Source organism: Nilaparvata lugens, chromosome 12 (assembly GCF_014356525.2).
Source record: "Nilaparvata lugens isolate BPH chromosome 12, ASM1435652v1, whole genome shotgun sequence".
NCBI lineage: Eukaryota > Metazoa > Arthropoda > Insecta > Hemiptera > Delphacidae > Nilaparvata > Nilaparvata lugens.
Genome location: NC_052515.1, coordinates 3,072,820 through 3,093,457, shown reverse-complemented (window position 1 = coordinate 3,093,457; position 20,638 = coordinate 3,072,820). Strand labels below are relative to the sequence as shown.

At 31.7% G+C, this 20,638-nt stretch overlaps 2 protein-coding genes across 2 annotated transcripts in view; both read right to left on the bottom strand.

The window, feature by feature from the left end:
- Window positions 1-826: 826 nt before the first annotated feature.
- Window positions 827-10,509, bottom strand: LOC111060888 (guanine nucleotide exchange factor for Rab-3A). The gene is made up of 4 exons (XM_039438654.1): window positions 10,269-10,509; window positions 7,904-8,003; window positions 6,227-6,293; window positions 827-3,140 (listed from the first exon to the last, which is right to left on the bottom strand). Exons 1-4 carry the CDS (start codon window positions 10,454-10,456, stop codon window positions 3,061-3,063), a joined length of 435 nt encoding a protein of 144 aa, XP_039294588.1. The 5' UTR covers window positions 10,457-10,509; the 3' UTR covers window positions 827-3,060.
- A 4,145-nt stretch (window positions 10,510-14,654) lies between these two features.
- The window catches only part of LOC111058290 (rho GTPase-activating protein 26), a 31,886-nt gene continuing 25,902 nt past the window's right edge, over window positions 14,655-20,638 (bottom strand). The window contains exon 10 of the mRNA XM_039439421.1: window positions 14,655-19,151. Within this exon, the coding sequence (XP_039295355.1) occupies window positions 19,060-19,151 (92 nt within the window). The 3' untranslated portion in view covers window positions 14,655-19,059. The remainder of the gene's footprint in view (window positions 19,152-20,638) is intronic.

The window sequence follows — 20,638 nt, the reverse complement described above, 5'->3', positions numbered from 1 at the left end:
TATACCATTTTCTCAAGTGTATATTATGGGAATAGAAGTAGGTGTATGCTAAAAGGTATAATATATACATAGTAGGGGAGCTTCTCTTGAAAGTAGAACAGAACAAGTCTAGTAAAAGATTATTTTTATGAATGAATTAGAAACCACACATAATATTCCACAGTCGAGATGTTGAAGAGACTTGAGATATTGTCAAAAATCAATTTTATTTTATTTCAATTATGGAACAGTTCCACAACATCAATCAATATTCACTCAAAAAACTTAATCTGAGATGTGGAAGGTTTGTCATCGTTGACACGCGTTGAAAGTTATTCATTACAAAATCTTTCACTCTCAATATTATTTTATATCAGCCACTTATTTTAAGTTTCATTCCAGCTATCCATCAGCTCTCTATTCATGAAATCATCACTTATAGAAGCGTTTGTACTGCATTATTGCATTACCTATTTGAAACAATTTAGTTTGTTTCCACATTGAAACTTTTGTTTGTTTCAAATGAATTACTGTATATGGAACTAAAAAACATCTCTTTTATTCCACCTCATCCAGTTAAATCTGACTATCAGTAGGTAACCCATGCTCCGCAAGGGTCCAATTAAAAACTTGATCTAATGAAATCTTGAAGAATTTAAAATAGGTCTATAACCATCATCAGTAAATTAAGAATCCATATGCAAAATTTCAAGTTAGTCTAGTAGTTCATACGTGATTATGAGTCATTCGTAAATTTCCTATCCCGTGTATAAGCCAGTTCTTTAATTTATTCTATTATAAATGATTCTTGTTGGTAATAAATTATGATCCTGAAAGAACAAACTCATTTACGTTGATGTAACAAAAATATTTACTTTCCTTACTTTCATAACACATACATAGAACAATATTACATAGATATCCAATAGTAATGTGACAATAATTTATTCAAGTTATATAATATTTATAAATCTTTCTGGCATCGATAACAAAAAATTGAATATATTAACACATTTAACAAAACCATGCATACATAAATATAGTTATAGTGTATAATCACATCGTAAATACTAATAAAGCTGCTCAAATGATTAAATAACTCATTAATAAAACAGTAGTATACCGGTAAATTAGAATTAAGATCAGAACTACATAGGAATTCAGTTATAGTCACATCTTAAACATGGATGAAATGCTATGAATAATTCATGGGTATAGAAGTACCTATTCAAGTTAACAACACATGAATCTAGTAACTATAAAACTGTTTTAACTATAAAACTGTTTCAATTATAAAACTGTTTCAACTATAAAACTGTTTCAACTATAAAACTTTTTCAACTATAAAACTATAGTAACTAAAACTGTGTTTTGTTTTTTCGTTAGGGCTGCTATTGAATAAAAATTTTAAAAATTCCAAGTACAATTTTAAGAAAAGGTAGGCTACTTGGATTTTAATTTGTATTTCTAACTAAAACTGTTTTAGACTTATATCATAAATACAATTAAAGCTGTTTGATTGCGTTAAATGAAACATAAATTATTAGAACATCTATAAAACATTAGTTTCTAGTATAAATTTGATTTGACACTGATTTATGAAAGGAGGACAATGAGAATAAAATCCCTATAAAACTGAATATATCATAATCAAATTGAATGAAAAAGACTAAGAAATTGTCATAAAACCACAGATTTATTGATACTAACTTAGAAAGACCAGTTATCAGAGATTGACAATGGTGTAATAACCGAAACCGGTCTTTCTAAGTATCAATAAATCTGTGGTTTTTGACAATTTCTTAGTCTTTTTCATTTAATATGAATAATTACCACAATATCAACTTCTCAACTACACAAAAAGTATCATAATCAAGGTACAGTAGGCTATATTCAGAACAAGTATTGCACTTTGTTTAGATTAATCAAGAATAAAATTATGTAAATCAAACAAACTGTTTTCAAAACAATGAAGCAATAGATAAAAATTTATTCGAAAATAAATTATGTAGCCTACTAGACAGTTGATTCGGACAGTGATTAAAAACATTTGAATTAAAATTGAGCACATAATAAAAAAGGATTCAATAGTAAAAGAGAAACGAAGTTCTGCGAAAAGGAAGGTTTCTATAGGTTTGAAATGCTTACAACTCTAAAGCTGCGTTTACACCTAAGTTATTAACTTAATCTTTATAGATTCTATAAGAATGAACTTGACTTATCATACACACGATGATCATATGTGTTTGTCAAGTTATGTTCAATCTAATAGAATCTATAAGGATTAAGTTATCAACATTTTGTTAATAACTCTGGTGTGAACGCGGCTTTATACGTAGGTAAATTATAGATATTATAAATCCAAATTGTGTATTTCTGAAGTTTGTGAATAAAATACCTTATGATTATAATACTATTTGAACATAATTTCGATAAGAATGTTCATCAATAATTGCTACCCATTGTTCGAGAACCACTACATTGAATAAACGTTTTGAATCTGGCATAAACAAATTGGAAAACCCATTAAAAATAATAAAAAAGTATAGTATATCGAATCAATAATATTGGCACAGATAACTTTGATCAACAAAGTAAGACTTATGATAAAAAATCAACAAAAATACACTGACAAGCTTATAAAATTAGATAAAAACGATATAATAAAATATGGCAGATAATATAATAACGTATTGTTTCTGAGATTACATTTCTATCTTATTTTACAACTTACAGGCCTTTTCTTGGTCCTTCCAAACATGCTAAACTGTCAGTATATGCTCAATGGAAAGCATTGACGTTATCTATGAGGAATATTGACAGTTTAGAGTAAAATTCACTAAAACTCTAAATCTGCTTGATCAGTCCATTGAAGCTCAGATTTATACGTTATTTTTCTAGTTTATAGTATGATACATTAATAAAAATTAAGATAAAATAGTTGCACATGAATCTATCACTAATCTTTGGCTTCTTATAGGATAAATGAGCTATATAATATAATATATTAGTTTTTGATAAAACTCTATTGAGTATAAAATCTCCTATTTCACTTTTTGTAGTAGAAAAATCTGCTCTAGTCTACTGATTTGATGTAAGGCCCAGTCTAGCTAAAGCTATCTCTTTCCGTAGTCTAGCTATTTCCCAGTACATCTCATGAGCTAAAAAGAGAGAGAAACAATAGATTATTACAATTTAGTGAAACTGAGACACAGTTTTAAAGAAAGGCTTGATTATATTTGTTGTGAGATAAATTTTGTTTTCCTAATGATCAGTTTGTTTATGATTCAAAGGTCCGGTTGCACAATATGCTTTTTGTCTCATTTTTATGCTCTAGGCCCAGTTGCACAAAAGCTAATTAAATTCATATCATGATCAAATTCCACGAGAAGCAATCTGTGAAGGATTTTTTGAGAAGGAGGTTTCTCTGATTGGATCTCCTGGAATTTAATCAGGATTAAAAGTTAACAGACTTTTGTACAACTGGGTGGAAGACTTCATTTCGAGAATAAGACTGTAGTGATGTATACACTCTACAGTAAGAGCTTATTATAATTCATAAATATAGGATTGCATGAATATATATTCACTACATGTTATCATTGGTTGAATAGAAATGTAATAGAAATAGATAATGTTATTATTCCTAATAAGGTAAATGTAATAGTGGATCTACATGATACTACAGTGAGGTCCACGTTATAATGACAGTATTTGATTAGCAATTGCATTGCTATCCTTGTTCATCATTCAACAAAGCGCTATCTCTTTCTCGCTTTGCTCTGTTTCCAGATCGTCTTCTAACAACACAGAGTTAATAATTAATTAACAAAATATTTTATCATAATTATAAGAATTCATTATCAAATCATTGAAAAATATAATCTCTTGCTTGACAAAATATAATTGATTATTTTAAACAAGAATAAACAGTTAAAATTACGTCAATAAACCTGAATCAGCTATACCGTCTATAGAAGGCATTGACAAGACAGAGGATCGGCAACGCTGTTCTCCTATCTTTTTCCACTGCTAACGTGGAGCTCACTAAAGTACTGTATTTGAGTAGGCCTATGTTATGTAGTATGTAATAGTGTGAGTGTGTGTTTTTGCTACGGTAATACCATAGAGAAACAATAGCTTAAGTAGATATCCCATGGTATAGGGCGTTTATGTCGCAACTTTTACTGTTATCTCAAGCCGATAGTAGTTCTTTCCTATGCAGCCGTGTGACACTGGTAGTCTCTCATATTGTGCCGTTCATACACTCTCACCCCAACAAAACAGTAGAATTCGACAATAATCAACAATAATCGGCTTGAGATAACAGTAAAAGTTGCGACATAAAACGCCCTATACCACGGGATATCTACTTAAGCTATTGTTTCTCTATGGTAATACTATGTAGTGTGTTGTATTGTTGGTTATGTATGACAAAAATTGTCAATTTGTTATCAAATTGTTTGTCAATTTGGCATTGTTATCAACCGAGACAAATAAATTGATTAAATTTTTAAAACTATTATTTGTAAAAATTTGGGAGAAGACAGTTTTGGGCTATGCCTGTTGTCTTCTCCCAATCATATTATATTTATTATATATTATGATTTGCAATTGTCAATGAAATAAATAAATAAATAAATTGAAAGAGGATTACTGAAAATTTGAAGTGATTCACACAATAGAAACATCACATGATAAACAATAAGTATTCCTGAATTGAAGTTTTGAGAAGGCCTACCGTACAATGTTAGTTTGGAAGTAATGGAATAAATTCATGAGAATCAATGCTATTATTTTTCTGACAACACAGATGAAGGTCATTGAAAAGTAGGACTTAAGGTAGGCGCACACAGATCGTCATCGGACGGACGGCACGCATCGGACGGAACGGATTATTAGATTTAATGCATTGTTTTCAATTAGAGTGCGCATACCTATCCCGTCATCGGACGGACGGCACGCATCGGACGGAACGGATTATTAGATTGATGCATTGTTTTCAATTGGAGTGCGCATACCTATAGGGATGCGGATAGGTATGCGCACTCTAATTGAAAACAATGTATCAAATCTAATAATCCGTTCCGTCCGATGCGTGCCGTCCGTCCGATGACGATCTGTGTGCATATACCTTTGAGGCCCGCCGCAAAGTAGACCCACGCTAATCCACGAAAAGCAACCCACGCCGTGGGATGTTTTGTAAACCATTGCTCCAGACATCTGTGTAATACATGCAATGAATAATCCACTTGTCAGCTGAATGATTATGAATAATTCTATAGCACTGGTTTACAAAACATCCCACGGCGTGGGTTGGAGTGGATCAAATCTAATAATCCGTTCCGTCCGATGCGTGCCGTCCGTCCGATGACGATCTGTGTGCATATACCTTTGAGGCCCGCCGCAAAGTAGACCCACGCTAATCCACGAAAAGCAACCCACGCCGTGGGATGTTTTGTAAACCATTGCTCCAGACATCTGTGTAATACATGCAATGAACTAATCCACTTGTCAGCTGAATGATTATGAATAATTCTAAAGCACTGGTTTACAAAACATCCCACGGCGTGGGTTGCTTTTCGTGGATTAGCGTGGGTCTACTTTGTGGCGGGCCTTAATCTTCATTGGAAGGCTAAAGCAAGAATCCAAAAATAAGAATAATTGGAAAGTAGCGTATTTGATATAAGTCTTGTCACAATCTAGCCTATATAGTTTTTAACAATGTACCTAGAATACAAGGAAGTGTTCATGAAAAGATGCGCAGTAACAAATCCAAACCAGCTGGTCGATGTGACGTCTTTGGTGTTCTAAAAATCTATTCTTAATATCTTTTCAATGTTAAATTGAGCAACTTTGTAAATAAATCTTTTTCTCAAAAAGTACATAACTTTCAAGTCCCATCGACATCTCCTACGAGTTACACAGTATTTATGTATTCTAGGTACATTGGTTTCTAATATAATTATTGTTAAAATAAAAATAAATGAATAGTAACTTTTTGTTGAGAGCTACTCTAATTTATCTTGGAATTAAAAATATCTGAGTACACTTTTTAAATTTTCTCAATTAATCTACATTCTTCGTAGTAATGCCATTTTCAAATAAGGGTAGCCACTTAGATTTTCCAATTCAGATTTTTGATATCCAGATAAGTAAATAAATAGATATGTTGTGCATTATCATACAAGTATGATAATTGTACACGACTGAATGAATAAATAAAATGATTAGTTAAAAATCTTACCTGAACTTTTTACCAGTCCTCGTTGTATGTAGCGCAGATAGTTCAGGAAGTTGCAGACTGCGGTTATCTGAAATACATAAAATAACATGAGTATAATTTGTGGATTTAAGTGAAATTTTTAATATTTTTAGTGATTGTGAAGGAAGATTTTTGTTTGGATTTGTATTTTGGAATGAATTAATCTGATAAATATAAAAATATTGTGGTACATACATTTTTTCGGACTCAAAATAGTGTGTGAATTAAGTACCGTAATAATTTATATAACCTCTAGACTGTGTATTCCAAATTAAGGTTTAAAGCAGTCTTGGGCGAATGCCTGTTATTTTTACCTGCATTGCATCTATTGTGTATGAATAAATAAATGAATAAATTATATCATAGCATTATATTGTAGAGTGATGGTCCCGTGTGGGGTTGCTAGTCCTCCATCGGGTGCCTCCCCAGGTGGCGGATAGGGGAATGCCTCCCAGATATGGGTGGTACCGGTGAAATCAAATAACCGGGGTGGACCAAAACTAGCAAATCGGCCAACGGCCTCGAAGGCGGATGAGGAGAAATCCCAACGGCGGAGAGGGCGGAAGAGCCTAGGGAGCCAACCGAATAAAACACAGGGTAGGTTACACTCTGAAAGCTGCGGTGAAAGCAAGTACCTAGGAGAAGGCGACTCTAAACAAATGACCCTGGTCCTCCAGGTTGGGGGTTGGTCGAAGTGTTAACTGCTCTTCACCTTAAAAAATTACTTGTTCAGAAAACTCAAACTATGCCTCGGAATTGGGACCGGAATAATGGAAATGGAAAAGGAAATGCACACAAAAGACGAATAAGGAAAATGGACTGAAATTTTGCCACATGGAATGTAAGAACAATGATGAGAGCTGGAAAAATGATGGAAATAGGAAAAGAAATGAGATTGATGAAGCCATTGGGCAAGAAAACATTGTACGGTCCATAAAGGCAAAACGTATAGAATGGCTGGGTCATGTGGCAAGGATGGGTGAAGAGAGAGTCCCATTGAAGATGATGGATGAGATGATGATGGGGACAAGGAGAAGAGGAAGACCAAGGAGGAGATGGCTAAATGACGTCCTGGACGATCTTCGGGTGCCAGGAGTGGCAGACTGGCGACGAAGAGCCCAGGAGAGAGAAGTTTGGAGGCATTATTTAGAGGAGGCCAAAGTCCACCCAGGACTGTAGAGCCACATAAAGTAAAGTAAAGTAAGTATTATATTGTATACCTATCATTTATACACACATAAAATTGAACAGGAATACAATTTTATAAACATATAAAATGGGATCTTGAATATACTGTTTCCTCTTAAATGTGTGGTAATAAAAAAATATCAGTCAAATAATTAGAAATCTTGAAATTTTCAAGAATCCGTCAATAATGAATAACAGGACTGTATTAAACTATAGGCTAATACTTGAAAAACTTATAAATAGAAACGGTATTGTAATAATTGATGAGGCGATAATGTGGAGACTTTCTTCTGCTGTTTTGTTTTTAAATTGTATCTATCTCAACGTTTTTGAGAAGATGATTCTATCAAAAGCCACAAATTTCATCATTTATTCCATGATTTTTTCAAAAGCCACAAATTCCATCATTCTTCATGAGTTATATTCTTACATGCTTCTGATAATTTGATTAGAAGTTGGATAGATTCTTACCCGGTTCCTACACAGCTGCGAAATACAGTAAGTTTGGTCACAGCCATCAAATTTCATTCTGTAATGGCACTGTCTAATCACTTCCAGGAGAGCGCATTTCCTGAAAAAGTAGAACAAGTATTTTATTTATTCATTCCCTCGAAGATTTGTACAGAACATATACAACAGATTACAAATCTTCATCACACTATATATTTTTTCAACTCCTGCTCATAAAAAAATTCTTGCTTATTGTGAGTAGTAAAATATTAGCGTATTGTTTGCTTCAATTATTTTCTGTCATCATCATAATTTCAGAGAAACTAATGAAGTAAGTTTATTCCATGTAAAAGTGAAACAAATATTCTATTATTCTCTTGACAATTTGCGAATTATCAAAACAGATTACAAGTCTTTATCAGAATATATTTCAATTCCCATTTTATTCATGTCATGCGTCGTACAACAATACAAATACAGTACATTCATTAGATCAGACCTGAAAAATTGACAAGATATTTTGTTTCTCTAGACAGAAATACAAGAAATTGTCTGATCCTCTGTGCCAATGTGGACAAATTCAATGAATGAATCACCTGATATCTGAGTGTCCACAACACTCCTATCATGGAGGACTGACACAAGTTCATGATGCTGGAGAAGAGGCATGTTAGTGGCTCCAGAAACTTACTTGAGTCTATTAGTATTTTACATATTAAGTGTTAAATTATTTTTCAACCTTGGCCTATAAATGCATACCGTATGTATATTATATAAGAAATTGTCAAGTCAACGAATGATAAAGAGGAAAGACTTATAGAGTGGAGATAGGTACTGTTCAAGAACAGTTTGTATCAGTTGTCTTTTTCGTTAGAACTACTATTGAATAGAAATAAGAATAGAAATCCCCTTTAGAAGTACCTTTTTTCAAAAATTGTTTACTTTGTCATGTTTCGGCTATATGATGCCATTATCAAGTCGGCATCATATTATTTTCGGCTTTGATAATGAAATCATAGATGAAACATGTCGTAAGTGAACATTTTTTTAAAAATCTGGTGTGGCGCACTCACACAACTTTCCTTGCCGTTATGAAAATTCATCACCTGACGCTAGTGTTCCCGCGCATCTCAAGTCTACTATTCAAAGATTTGAGCCAGCTGGTGACAGGGCAATAACGCTGGAGACACACATGAGGTCTGCTATCTCTTCATAGTGAATGATTTAATAGAATCAACAATAATTTGCAATTGAATAATCACATTTTCTCAAATTTAAAGCTTATTTTAAATTTTAGGTGAAAATGTTACTGAACATTAATTGTAGAGATTTTCATGCTCAATCTACTCCACTTGATTTTTTTCGTTTCAATTGTATCTGAAGCCTGATAATTGGGAATCTATCTGCATTGATGGGGCGAAGCTCCTGAAATTTTTACAGATATGGGACTTGTGGCAGTTGATAGAGCTTATTGATAACTATTCTAGGTATAAATTTGATCAAAATCGTTGGAGCCGTTTCCGAGAAAATCACGAAAAACCCTGTTTTTGACAACATTCTCGCCATTTTGAATTGCATTTGATCGAAATTGTTCGTGTCGGATCCTTATAGTGAAAGGACCTTAAGTTCCAAATTTCAAGTCATTCCGTTAATTGGGAGATGAGATATCGTGTACACAGACGCACATACACTCATACACACACACACCACACACACACACACACACACACACACACACACACAACACACACACACACACACACACACACACACACACACACACGCACACACACACATACAGACCAATACCCAAAAACCAGTTTTTTGTACTCAGGGGACCTTGAAACGTATAGAAATTTAGAAATTGGGATACCTTAATTTTTTTCGGAAAGCAATACTTTCCTTACCTATGGTAGTAGGGCAAGGAAAGTAATAAAAAATGGTACTTGAGCTGCATTCACACCAAAGTTATCAACAAAATGTTAATAACTTAATCCTTATAGATTCTATTAGATTAAACGGAACTTGACAAACACATATGTTCATCATGTATATGATAAGTTATGTTCAATCTAATAGAATCTATAAGGATTAAGTTATTAACAAAATCTCAATACACAAACAAAAGTTTGTATCATACACATGATGAACATATGTGTTTGTCAAGTTCCGTTCAATCTAATAGAATCTATAAGGATTAAGTTATTAACAAAATCTCAATACACAAACAAATGTTTGTATCACATGATAAACATATGTGTTTGTCAAGTTTCGTTCAATCTAATAGAATCTATAAGGATTAAGTTATTAACATTTTGTTAATAGCTTTGGTGTGAACGCAGATTTTTATTTTTTTGTATTAGTTGTTCCTGATGATTTGACTCACATGGGGAAGTGCGACCTGGACTTGTCGTTAACGGCTTCTATGCAGATGCTCTCCTCGCTGATGGCCTGACGCACTCGGGCAGCGAGTGGAGCGTTGTTGAAGGCGAGGCAAGCGTCGATGTCCTCGCCAAACAGCCTCGCCACAAACGGGTCGCCGGGCTCCAGTGAGGGCGCCTGCTTCCACTGCATGAAGTCTCGGTGAAAGTTCGGGTCCACCTGCAAACCAAAAACCAGACATCGATTAATCGATTATTGAAGAGTCGATTTATCTATTATTCGAGAGTCGATCATATTGATGATTTATGTTTCAAGAGTCGTTCACCAAGAAATCGATTACTCAAGAAGGTGCATGAAAACAAGAAAATAAACAGTAATAGACAGACTACAGAATAAACAGTAAACAGACTAAAGCTGCGTTTACACCAAAGCTATTAATAACTTGATGTTAATAAGAAGTGTTTACAACGAAATGTTAATAACTTAATCCTTATAGATTCTATTAGATTGAATGGAACTTGACAAACACATATGTTCATCATGTGTATGATAAGTTATGTTCAATCTAATAGAATCTATAAGGACGTAAAATAAACATCTGTTAATAACTTTGGTGTAAACACATCTTTAGAGAATAGTAGCGCTCATCGCATTTCCATCTAGCTGTTTACCCTGTTGTCAATATTTGCAGTAGCATAAAGCTGCGTTTAAACCAAAGTTATTAACAAAATGTTAATAACTTAATCCTTATAGATTGAACATAACTTATCATACACCTGATGAACATATGTGTTCCTAACCTAACCCAACCTAACCTAACCTAACCTAACCTAACCTAACCTAACCTAACCTAACTTATCATACACCTGATGAACATATGTGTTTGTCAAGTTCCGTTCAATCTAATAAAATCTATAAGGATTAAGTTATTAATATTTTGTTACTAACTTTGGTGTAACCCCAGCTTTAGTGTTCGGGGTAATTTACAGCATTTAATTTGGATTTTCGTTTGATAATAATTAGAATAAACAGTAGTCACGGTGAAAGTTTCGGTCCACCTGCATACCAAAGATCATAAAACTGATTCATAAAACCAAAGATCGCATAAGATTTAATAATGGTCATATATATCATAGATGGTATCTTTCCTCTGAAATATTCTTCTTCTTCTGACTTCCACACGGTATAGGCATGCCTTTTGCCGGTATGAAAATATAGCCTTTTGCAAATTGAAATGCATTTTTATAATCCTGCTCAATTTTGAGACTACCTTTTCCTCGGTCTCCCAACCAAGTATTTCATACCGTCACTCTCTTGCCTGCTGATTCGTACCACTTATTATACTTATGATTTATATTATACTTATTATTATACTTTTGAATGATTACAATTTTTTTGTTTTCCCATCTCAGCTTTTATAATTTTCCAGGCAATAGTAGCTGGGTGTGTCAAATTTGGCTTCGACATTTCTCAAGTCAAGCTTGATCAATGGTGCAAATTTCAGCTGAATCTGAGATACTTTTTGTTTCAGTATATGTTTGACGATGGATTTCTTCAATTTTTTGTGGAAAATAAAAATCGCTCAAACTTCGTTACCTTATGGTCTTTGATGTGAGAAACACAAATCTGGAATCATATTTACGAAATTCCTCACCGTTCATTAAATATGGCCGTTTGAAAATTTGCAGATTTCATGTTCTAATAAGCTGCATAACTCAGCCTGTATAGTGGCTGGGGGGCCAAATTTGGCTCCGACATTTCTCCGATGTCCGATTTGCACCATAGATGAAGCTACCTTCATCTATGGTGCAAATTCCAACCAATTCTGAGATACTTTTCTGTCTACTGTTTTTAAAAAAAAGCAAAAGATTCATGTCAATGATTTTTCTCATTTTTTGTGAAATATAAAAATCACTCAAATTTCGTGACCTTATGTTTGAAGCTTGAGAGTTTGAGCGAATATTTGACCATTTTCGCAAAAAACCAATTATGTTTAGTTCGTGGATTTCAAGAGCAATGCAAATCTCACAGATTTGCTTGATATACCATCTATGGATATAGAGGTTGAACTAACAAGTGTCGTGCCATAATAAGATACGTTCCACTACAATACGGTACAGGGTGAATTTTTACTGAAACAAAAATTTCCTTTTTTTGAATGGGAGGATTAAGTGAATTCATACAGTTAAACAGTTATATCATAAATTTATTATTATCATATATTACAACACAATAAATAGCTACAGTAATTACATTAAAGCACTATAATTACTAAAGATTCCCCACGTCTAGAAATAATACAAATTCATGTGTCATGTATTTAACGAATGTACTTAATGTATATAGGTTCACACTTGAACTGTACAATTAATACTAACCCATGAACCCGCTCGTTATTTCAAAAAGACATCAAGTATTTTACTCTTAGAAACACATCCAGTATCTACAAAATAGAGCATAGTTAAAAATCTGATATGAACAGTAATTGGTGTTATAAGTTATTACACATCTATAGTATTGTTATTTTCATCGTTCTGTATCACCAGAAAAAGTAGGACCTCTGATTTCATTGTTTCATTACTTTATTGTACCATTCGCGTTCAAAAAATGGTTGTTAACTATCGGTTAAGTTATCAAGTTCAAACTTGCCCTATTGTTCCTTTAACCGGTGGTCAAGGATTTAACACAAGTTTTGAACAATTTGATCGGTCGTTAAGTTGTGACCAGCTATCAATAATCTTACTAACCTTATTTTTAATATTTTCATCCTCCAGTACAGTAAGACTATAGTGAGGTCCACGTTGTAATGGCAGTATTTGATTAGCAATGGTAATGCTATCCTTGTCTATCATTCATCAAAGCGGATAAGCGCTACTTCTTTCTCGCTTTGCTCTGCTGCCAGATCGTCTTTCAACAATGTAGAATCAATAATTAATAAACAAAATATTCCATCTTAATTATTGCTTGCTTAATAAAATATAATTGATTATTTTGAACGAGAATGAACAGTTAATATTACATCAATAAACCTGTATCAGCTACCGTCTATAGAAGGCATTGACAAGATAGAGGATCGGCAACGGTGTTCTCCTACCTTTCTCCATTGCCATTATAACGTGGACCTCACTATAGATTTCGTTAGAAAATTGGAAATATTGCAGATTAGATAGTTCTCTGAATAATAGATTTCAGATGAAAATAGCTGAGAAACGGAAAATTCTGGACTGGATCAATCTAAAAAATAGCACTGATCCACAAAATGTAGGTAGGTTTGATTCTAGAGTTTTAACTATTAAAGTGTTCACTAGGAAAGATGAGAACTGAAAATATCGATTGATATCATGGAAATACATTCAAATCACGTTTTTCACCTGTCATTGACCCCTGAAGTGATGATATATAGGGATAAACATACTTCAAATATATACAGTAGCCTATCACAACATTCAAATATTTAAAAATATCATGTAAGAAGTTGAAATTTCTGGACACTTCCTCAAAACATTACAAGATTCATGAAAACCGTAACGCTATTCAAATATAAAAGAGTATCATTATTATAAGAAAATCATTTTTTTAGTAAGAAATATTGATCCATCAGTTTATTGAAATTGAAGCTTTCAACTCTTCACTGTTTTATTACATCCATTTTAATAAACTTTCTAAGATTATTAAATCATCCTCATCAATAGTCTTTATAGTTCCAGTTTCTATCTTTGAATTCAGTTTGTTAGAAAACGTTTTAAAAATCCAACATTCTACAAAATACTTGGTAATTATTCAGTATTAAGTGATAATAAAATCGTTATGCATCTGTTATTACGATATTTATATTGTTTAGATTTATTTTCGTTGAGAGTTTTGAGTTTATTTTGAATTAAAAACCGTAAATTTACAAAAACTTTCATCTTTGAAATTAGCTACCGAAGTTGATATCTGTATCATTCTAAAATATAACGATTCATCTTTGAAATTTTAATAATATTAGTAAAATCAATGAGAATACAGAGCAAAAGCTATCTTATGTCATCTTTCCTCTATGGTAAAAAATTTATCGTATGTTTTCACCACATCTTTATCATTTTCCATCGATTATTAATTAAATAATTGACAAAATAAGATATGTGACATTTCTCTTTATAATAGAATTTTCAAACAATTCTAATGAGAGTAAGATAAATAAATATAAAAATATGTATAGATATGTATATGTTCTGACCCTCAAGGAAAGAAAAGAGTGTACAAGTCTTTTTGATACCAAACAATCAAGTTTTCAGATCAGATATTCTTTGAAAATTCAAAAGGTAGAAATAAAATTGAAAGAATAGATAAAACAAAGAATGATTAACATTATAAAATGATAACAATTTGGGAAAATAAAAACATAAAATACATAAAAATCAAACTTTAATATATTAATTCAACAAAAATATTTTTTTAATCATATTCCATTTATATGCAATCTCAGACAAAAGCATATAAGTATATGCTTAGATATTAGAAAATATTACAACCAGAAAATAAATATAAATAAACAAATCTGAGAAGATTTAATACTTTAGTACTGATCAAATAAAACAGTAACAAAATAGTATAACCTCAGTTCAAAATTATATAAATACATTATTATTTGTACTGATATATCAACACAGTAACATGAGTTATAGCTTACTCTAACATTATACTCAAAATATATACAAGAAGTACAAGAAATAGAATAAAAAATGTAATTTAATCCACTACCTAAGAATTTACAGAAGAGACTTTATATTACACATAGTTACTATTTTACAGAATAGTTTAAATTCTGAAGTGGAGTGATCTACACTAAATTTACAATAAATAAATTTATCCATTTCAATCAATTCTATCGAGAAATACATTTTAATACACTTCTACCAGTGATTAAGTAAGAATTGTTAATAATCTACAAATCACAGAAAATTAAAAACTTCATCTCAAATAAACAGAATCATACCTAAACAATTATAAGAATATCACTACAATAAAGGATTATCCTAAATGTATAGGAATGTATCGGATAGGAATAAATAAATGCTAAATTAATAATAAATAATGATATTTCAACAAAAAATATTACAAGCTTTATACTTGGGTAATTTTGGTTGCTAAAGGTATAACGAGTGTTCAAAGCTAAGTTTAAGATTTCGAAGAATACTTAAGGTGGGTTTACACCAAAGTTATCAACAAAATGTTAATAACTAACTAATCCTTATATATTCTATTAGATTAACAAACGTAACTTGACAAACACATATATGTTCATCATGTGTATGATAAATTATGTCAGGACCTCCTAAATAGGACCTATTTAGGAGGTCCTGGTTATGTTCAATCTAATAGAATCTATTAGGATTAAGTTATTAACATTTTGTTAATAACTTTGGTGTAACGCGGCTTAACTGAAAAATATTTTTATTCTATTAAAAACTAATGAATAAATTAAAACAGACAATATATAATAAACTTTGAAACTAACAATAAATTCCTAATTTATACAACAAAATAAGCTGAAAATATTTTGTGGTAACTATTAATTATTAAGGGTTGAAAACTGTGCTAAAATAATTAATATAAGAAGTCCATTCAAAATAATTAATTAATATAATACAGGGCCCTCTCAGAGTAATTTAGATTTTTGCCATATATTGGCCAAAATCTAGACTACTCTAAAAAACTGATCTATTGCGATAAATTTATCCTTTCAATTAATTAGGTTTTAATTTATATTTTCTCCTGACTGAACCTTACAAAACATTTTCCAGTGTACATTTTGTCCAGCTTTGTATACTTCTACAAACGCTAGTATACAGTATTCTAAAAACTTTAAACTATTCTTCAAACTTTATACTTCATGTTAAATGTAAACAATTAAGCTTCGTTTACACCAAGTTATTAACAAAATGTTAATAACTTAATCCTTATAGATTCTATTAGATTGAACATAACTTATCATGCACATGATGAACATATGTGTTTGTCAAGTTCCGTTCAATCTAATAGAATCTATAAGGATTGAGTTATTAACATTCTGTTAATAACTTTGTTGTAAACCCATCTTCACTTTTCATGTTTCAAACCAAAACAAGTTTTGGATTCTTTAAACTTCCTTCATTATCCTCGGTAATCATAGCTTGATAATTAAAAACAATTGCAGAATTATAACTAAATAAATTATTGAGAATTCAACGAATTATTAAAAAAATATACAAAAAGTATTGCACAAGTTTGAGAAGCGAGTCGATATTCTAATGAGTGGAGTGATAAAATAAACAACAGCAAATCAATAGTTTGGAAACAAATAATATAAGCTAAGCAATATATAAGTATACTGAAAATACAGTAACTTCATAACTTCAAAAAATAACGAGTAGAGTATTTTGTGCTTTTATGAAATATCAATCGTGTGCTAATACGTCATTAGTTAAAAAAAAATTATAAGAAATCAACAATAAAAATGTACTTAAACGGAAAAACAAAAGACTTTAAAAATGGAAGAACAAAATCAGAGATACTAGATCTACAACCTGCACACAAAGTCTGATATTAAAAGTTGTTACAATGAATAAAATCATTCAACTCTGATAATATCTTTCCAATATCTAAAATTGAAAAAATATCATGACAAATTGTACTAAATTGAAGCATTAATTTGGAGTATAGGAACTAAATATTTGACCAAATATTCTTTCACTTTAGAAAGAAACATAATATTAAATACTAGCAGGTAACCCGTGCTCCGCAAGGGTTCATTTTAAAACTTGACAAACTGAAATATAGAATAATTGAAAATAGGCCTATAACCATCGTCGGTTAATTCAGAATCAATATGCAAAATTTCAAATTAATCAGTCCAGTAGATCAGACGTGATGATGTGTCAAACATAACTTTCCTATCCCCGTAGTTGTATAAGCCAGTTATTCACTTTATTTATTTATTGAATCATTGAGAATTACACAACTTACAGAAAAGTACCACAGACTTATAAGACCAAAACGGTTCCAATTCCAATTTATACAACTGTCCAAATGTAGATTTATTGTAGTATAGATGTGATGAATGCATTCATACTCTAAAAAAATTAGAACAGTTCATATTTTTATTCATAGGAACTAAAAAATTGACAAATTAGTGATTTTAGTCATTTATGAAATATTTTTGAATCGGTTAAAATTGAATTGAATTGAATTTTGTTGATCTGTCAAAAAATCGAAATAAAAGTCGAAATTCATTCTAATCAACAATATTTTGTAATCAGTTGAATTAAATATCAGAATCAAAATTAAATAAGTTTAAATTCACAATTTTCTTCCAAAATCCTTCACTCCAACAGTATTACGTTCGTTCAAAAGATTTATTTCAAAAACCAAATCTGTTTAACAGCAATTCACTTCAAGTTTACATATTTTACTAGCCTAGTTACATAAAAATATCAATACCATTACATTGAGGTCCACGCTATAATGACAGAGAATAAAGATAGAAAAACAGCGTTGCCATTTGCCTGCCTTAATTACATTTCTACATTATTAAAAACGGACTTGGCATCGTTGCGGAGCTAGAAAAGGATAGTGCTATCTGTTTTGTCGAATAGTAGACAAGGATAGCAACACCAATGTTAATCAAATACTGCCATTATAACGTGGACCTAACTATATGACAGTTATCCCACACACACACACTTTTGAAGTCTAGACTAGTTTAGACCTAGTCTAGACCTAGTTTTGCAACTAGGTATATCAGAAATTTTGGACATTTCTATACATGTATATTATAAAACTACCAAGGTACCACACCCACATTTTATTTATTGTAAACGTCTTTATCAAATAGTTATTAACCGTTCATAAACTAAAATTTAGTAAATGTTGATTATGATAGAATAAGTTAGTATTGAAATGTAGTATGAAGAACATATAAATAGCAACAAATATATGTTATGTGTTGAATATAGCAATACAGTTTCAGTCTAATATCTTCGATATGCTCTGTTCAGAATGCTGGGCGGGATATTTTCTTTACAATTCTTTCAACTTTTAAAAATATAAATTTAAAATTGAAACAAGGAGCATTAATTGCGTTTTATATCATCTTCTTTCTTCATTAATAGCCTACTTGGAAATTAGGAGTTTATCATGATTTTTATTACATTTATGCTGAATTTATTATAATTTTCAATGGTTATGATGCAGTTTCACAAAAATAGTGATGAGAGCCTTATTTTCATTAGTAGAGTTAGTGGTAGAGTTCCCTGGGCAAGTACTAACTATCTTGTGAACTCTCCCAATGAAAACTTTCATGGTAGATTACTAGTTTTTGTAGAGTAGAGTGGGATAACACTCTACCACTTGCCTCCCCCACCACCGTTCCTCACTCTACTCTACCACTACTATGCTAATGAAAACAGTCGCGAGCTAGTAGAGTAGACTATCATTGACATTTTAAGGTTAGATCTGTTCACTAGACAACACACTTTACCTACTATTCTCAATTGTAGTGAAAACAGTTACTCGACCAAGTAAGTAGAGTAGAGTTAGTATTCCAGTTACTCGACCACCAACTCTACTAGTGAAAACCAGGCTTTAGTATGCCAGCTACTCGACAACTAACTCTACTAGTAAAAACCAGGTTTTTAGTTTAGCATGGCTATGATGATGTTTATGATAATTACTTAGGTTTATAATGATGTTTATGATAACTAATAAGGTTTATGGTGATATTTTATGATAAATATGTTGAGGTTTATGATGATATGATGAGTTTATGACACTCGTCAGGGTAGCACTTCCACATAGTTCTCCGGCACTAGACCAGTCTTACCATTCAGGGTACCTTCGAGCCAGCCCGGTTCTAAAGATGTCCGAACTGAAAAAATTAAATAAATCTCCGATTAAAATTTAATCTTTAATATTCATTTCGAATAAATTTATTCACTTCAAAATAATTGTAAATCTCTTTTAAGAGAGAGATAACCTAACCTAACATAACCTAACCTAACTTATAATAAAGTAAAGAACTGGCTTATACACGAACGGGATACAACAATATTATGTTTGACGCATAGTCACGTCTGAACTACTGGACTGATTAACTTGAAATTTTGCATATAGATTTTTAAATGACCAAGGATGGTTATAGGCCTATTTCAATTATTCAAGATTTCAGTTTGACATGTTTTAAAATAGAGGCTTACGGAGCACGAGTTTTCTGCAAGTGTCAAATAATTTTATTCATAGACAATACATACAATAGAGTAGTACACTACTAAACAGATAGCATAAGAAGATATCCCGTGGTATAGGTAGTTTATGTTTCAAATTTCAAGCCGATTTTTTGTTAACTCAAGCCGATTACTGTCGACAAATGCCTTTCATTAGTGTGTTGTTGGGAGTGTAAGAGTGTAAGAACGGCACAGTATCAGAGATTACCAGCGTCACATAGCTTCACCTAAATAACTACTATAGTGATGCCCACGTTATAATGGCAGTGTTTGTTGAGCAATGGTGTTGCTATCCTTGTCTATCATTCAACGAATCAGATAGCGCTAGCTCTTTCTCGCTTTGCTCTGTTGCCAGATCGTCTTTTAACAATGAAGAATTAATATTTAATCAACAAAAAATTCTATCTTAATTATGAAATTATTGAAAAATATAATTTCTTGCTTAAGAAAATATAATTGATTATTTTGAACGAGAATGAACAGTTAATTACATCAATAAACCTGTATCAGCTACCGTCTATAGAATGCATTAACAAGACAGAGGATCGGCAAAGTTGTACTCCTATCTTGCTCCAATGCTATTATAACGTGGACCTCACTATAGAATAGACAATCTTTACTCAAATTTACGTTATGAAGTTCGTCAGCATCAAATTAATTTTAGATGCATTAGACAAAGCAGATATCTCTATCCTTCTCTAGCTTTACAACGTTGCCAAATTGTTTTCAGACTGAGGCGACGGTAAAATACACGTTATAATGGCAGTGGAGGAAGAAAGGTGAACAGAGTTGCCGATTCTCTGTCTTGTCAATGCCTTCTATAGACGGTAGCTGATAAAGGTATATCTGATGTAATATCAACTGTTCATCGGTGTTTGAAATAATCAATCACATTTCAATCACCAAGAAAATATATTTTCCAATGACTAAATAACAAGTTTTCATAATAGTGAATAAATATCTTGTTGTTTAATTATATTTCTATATTGCTGGAAAACGATCTGCTCTGCCAGAGCTAGAAAAAGATAGCGTTATGTGCTTTGTCGAATGATAGACAAGGATAGCAACACCAGTGTTAATCGAATACTACCATTATAACGTGCACCTCACTATAGGGGTTTTAACTTATTTA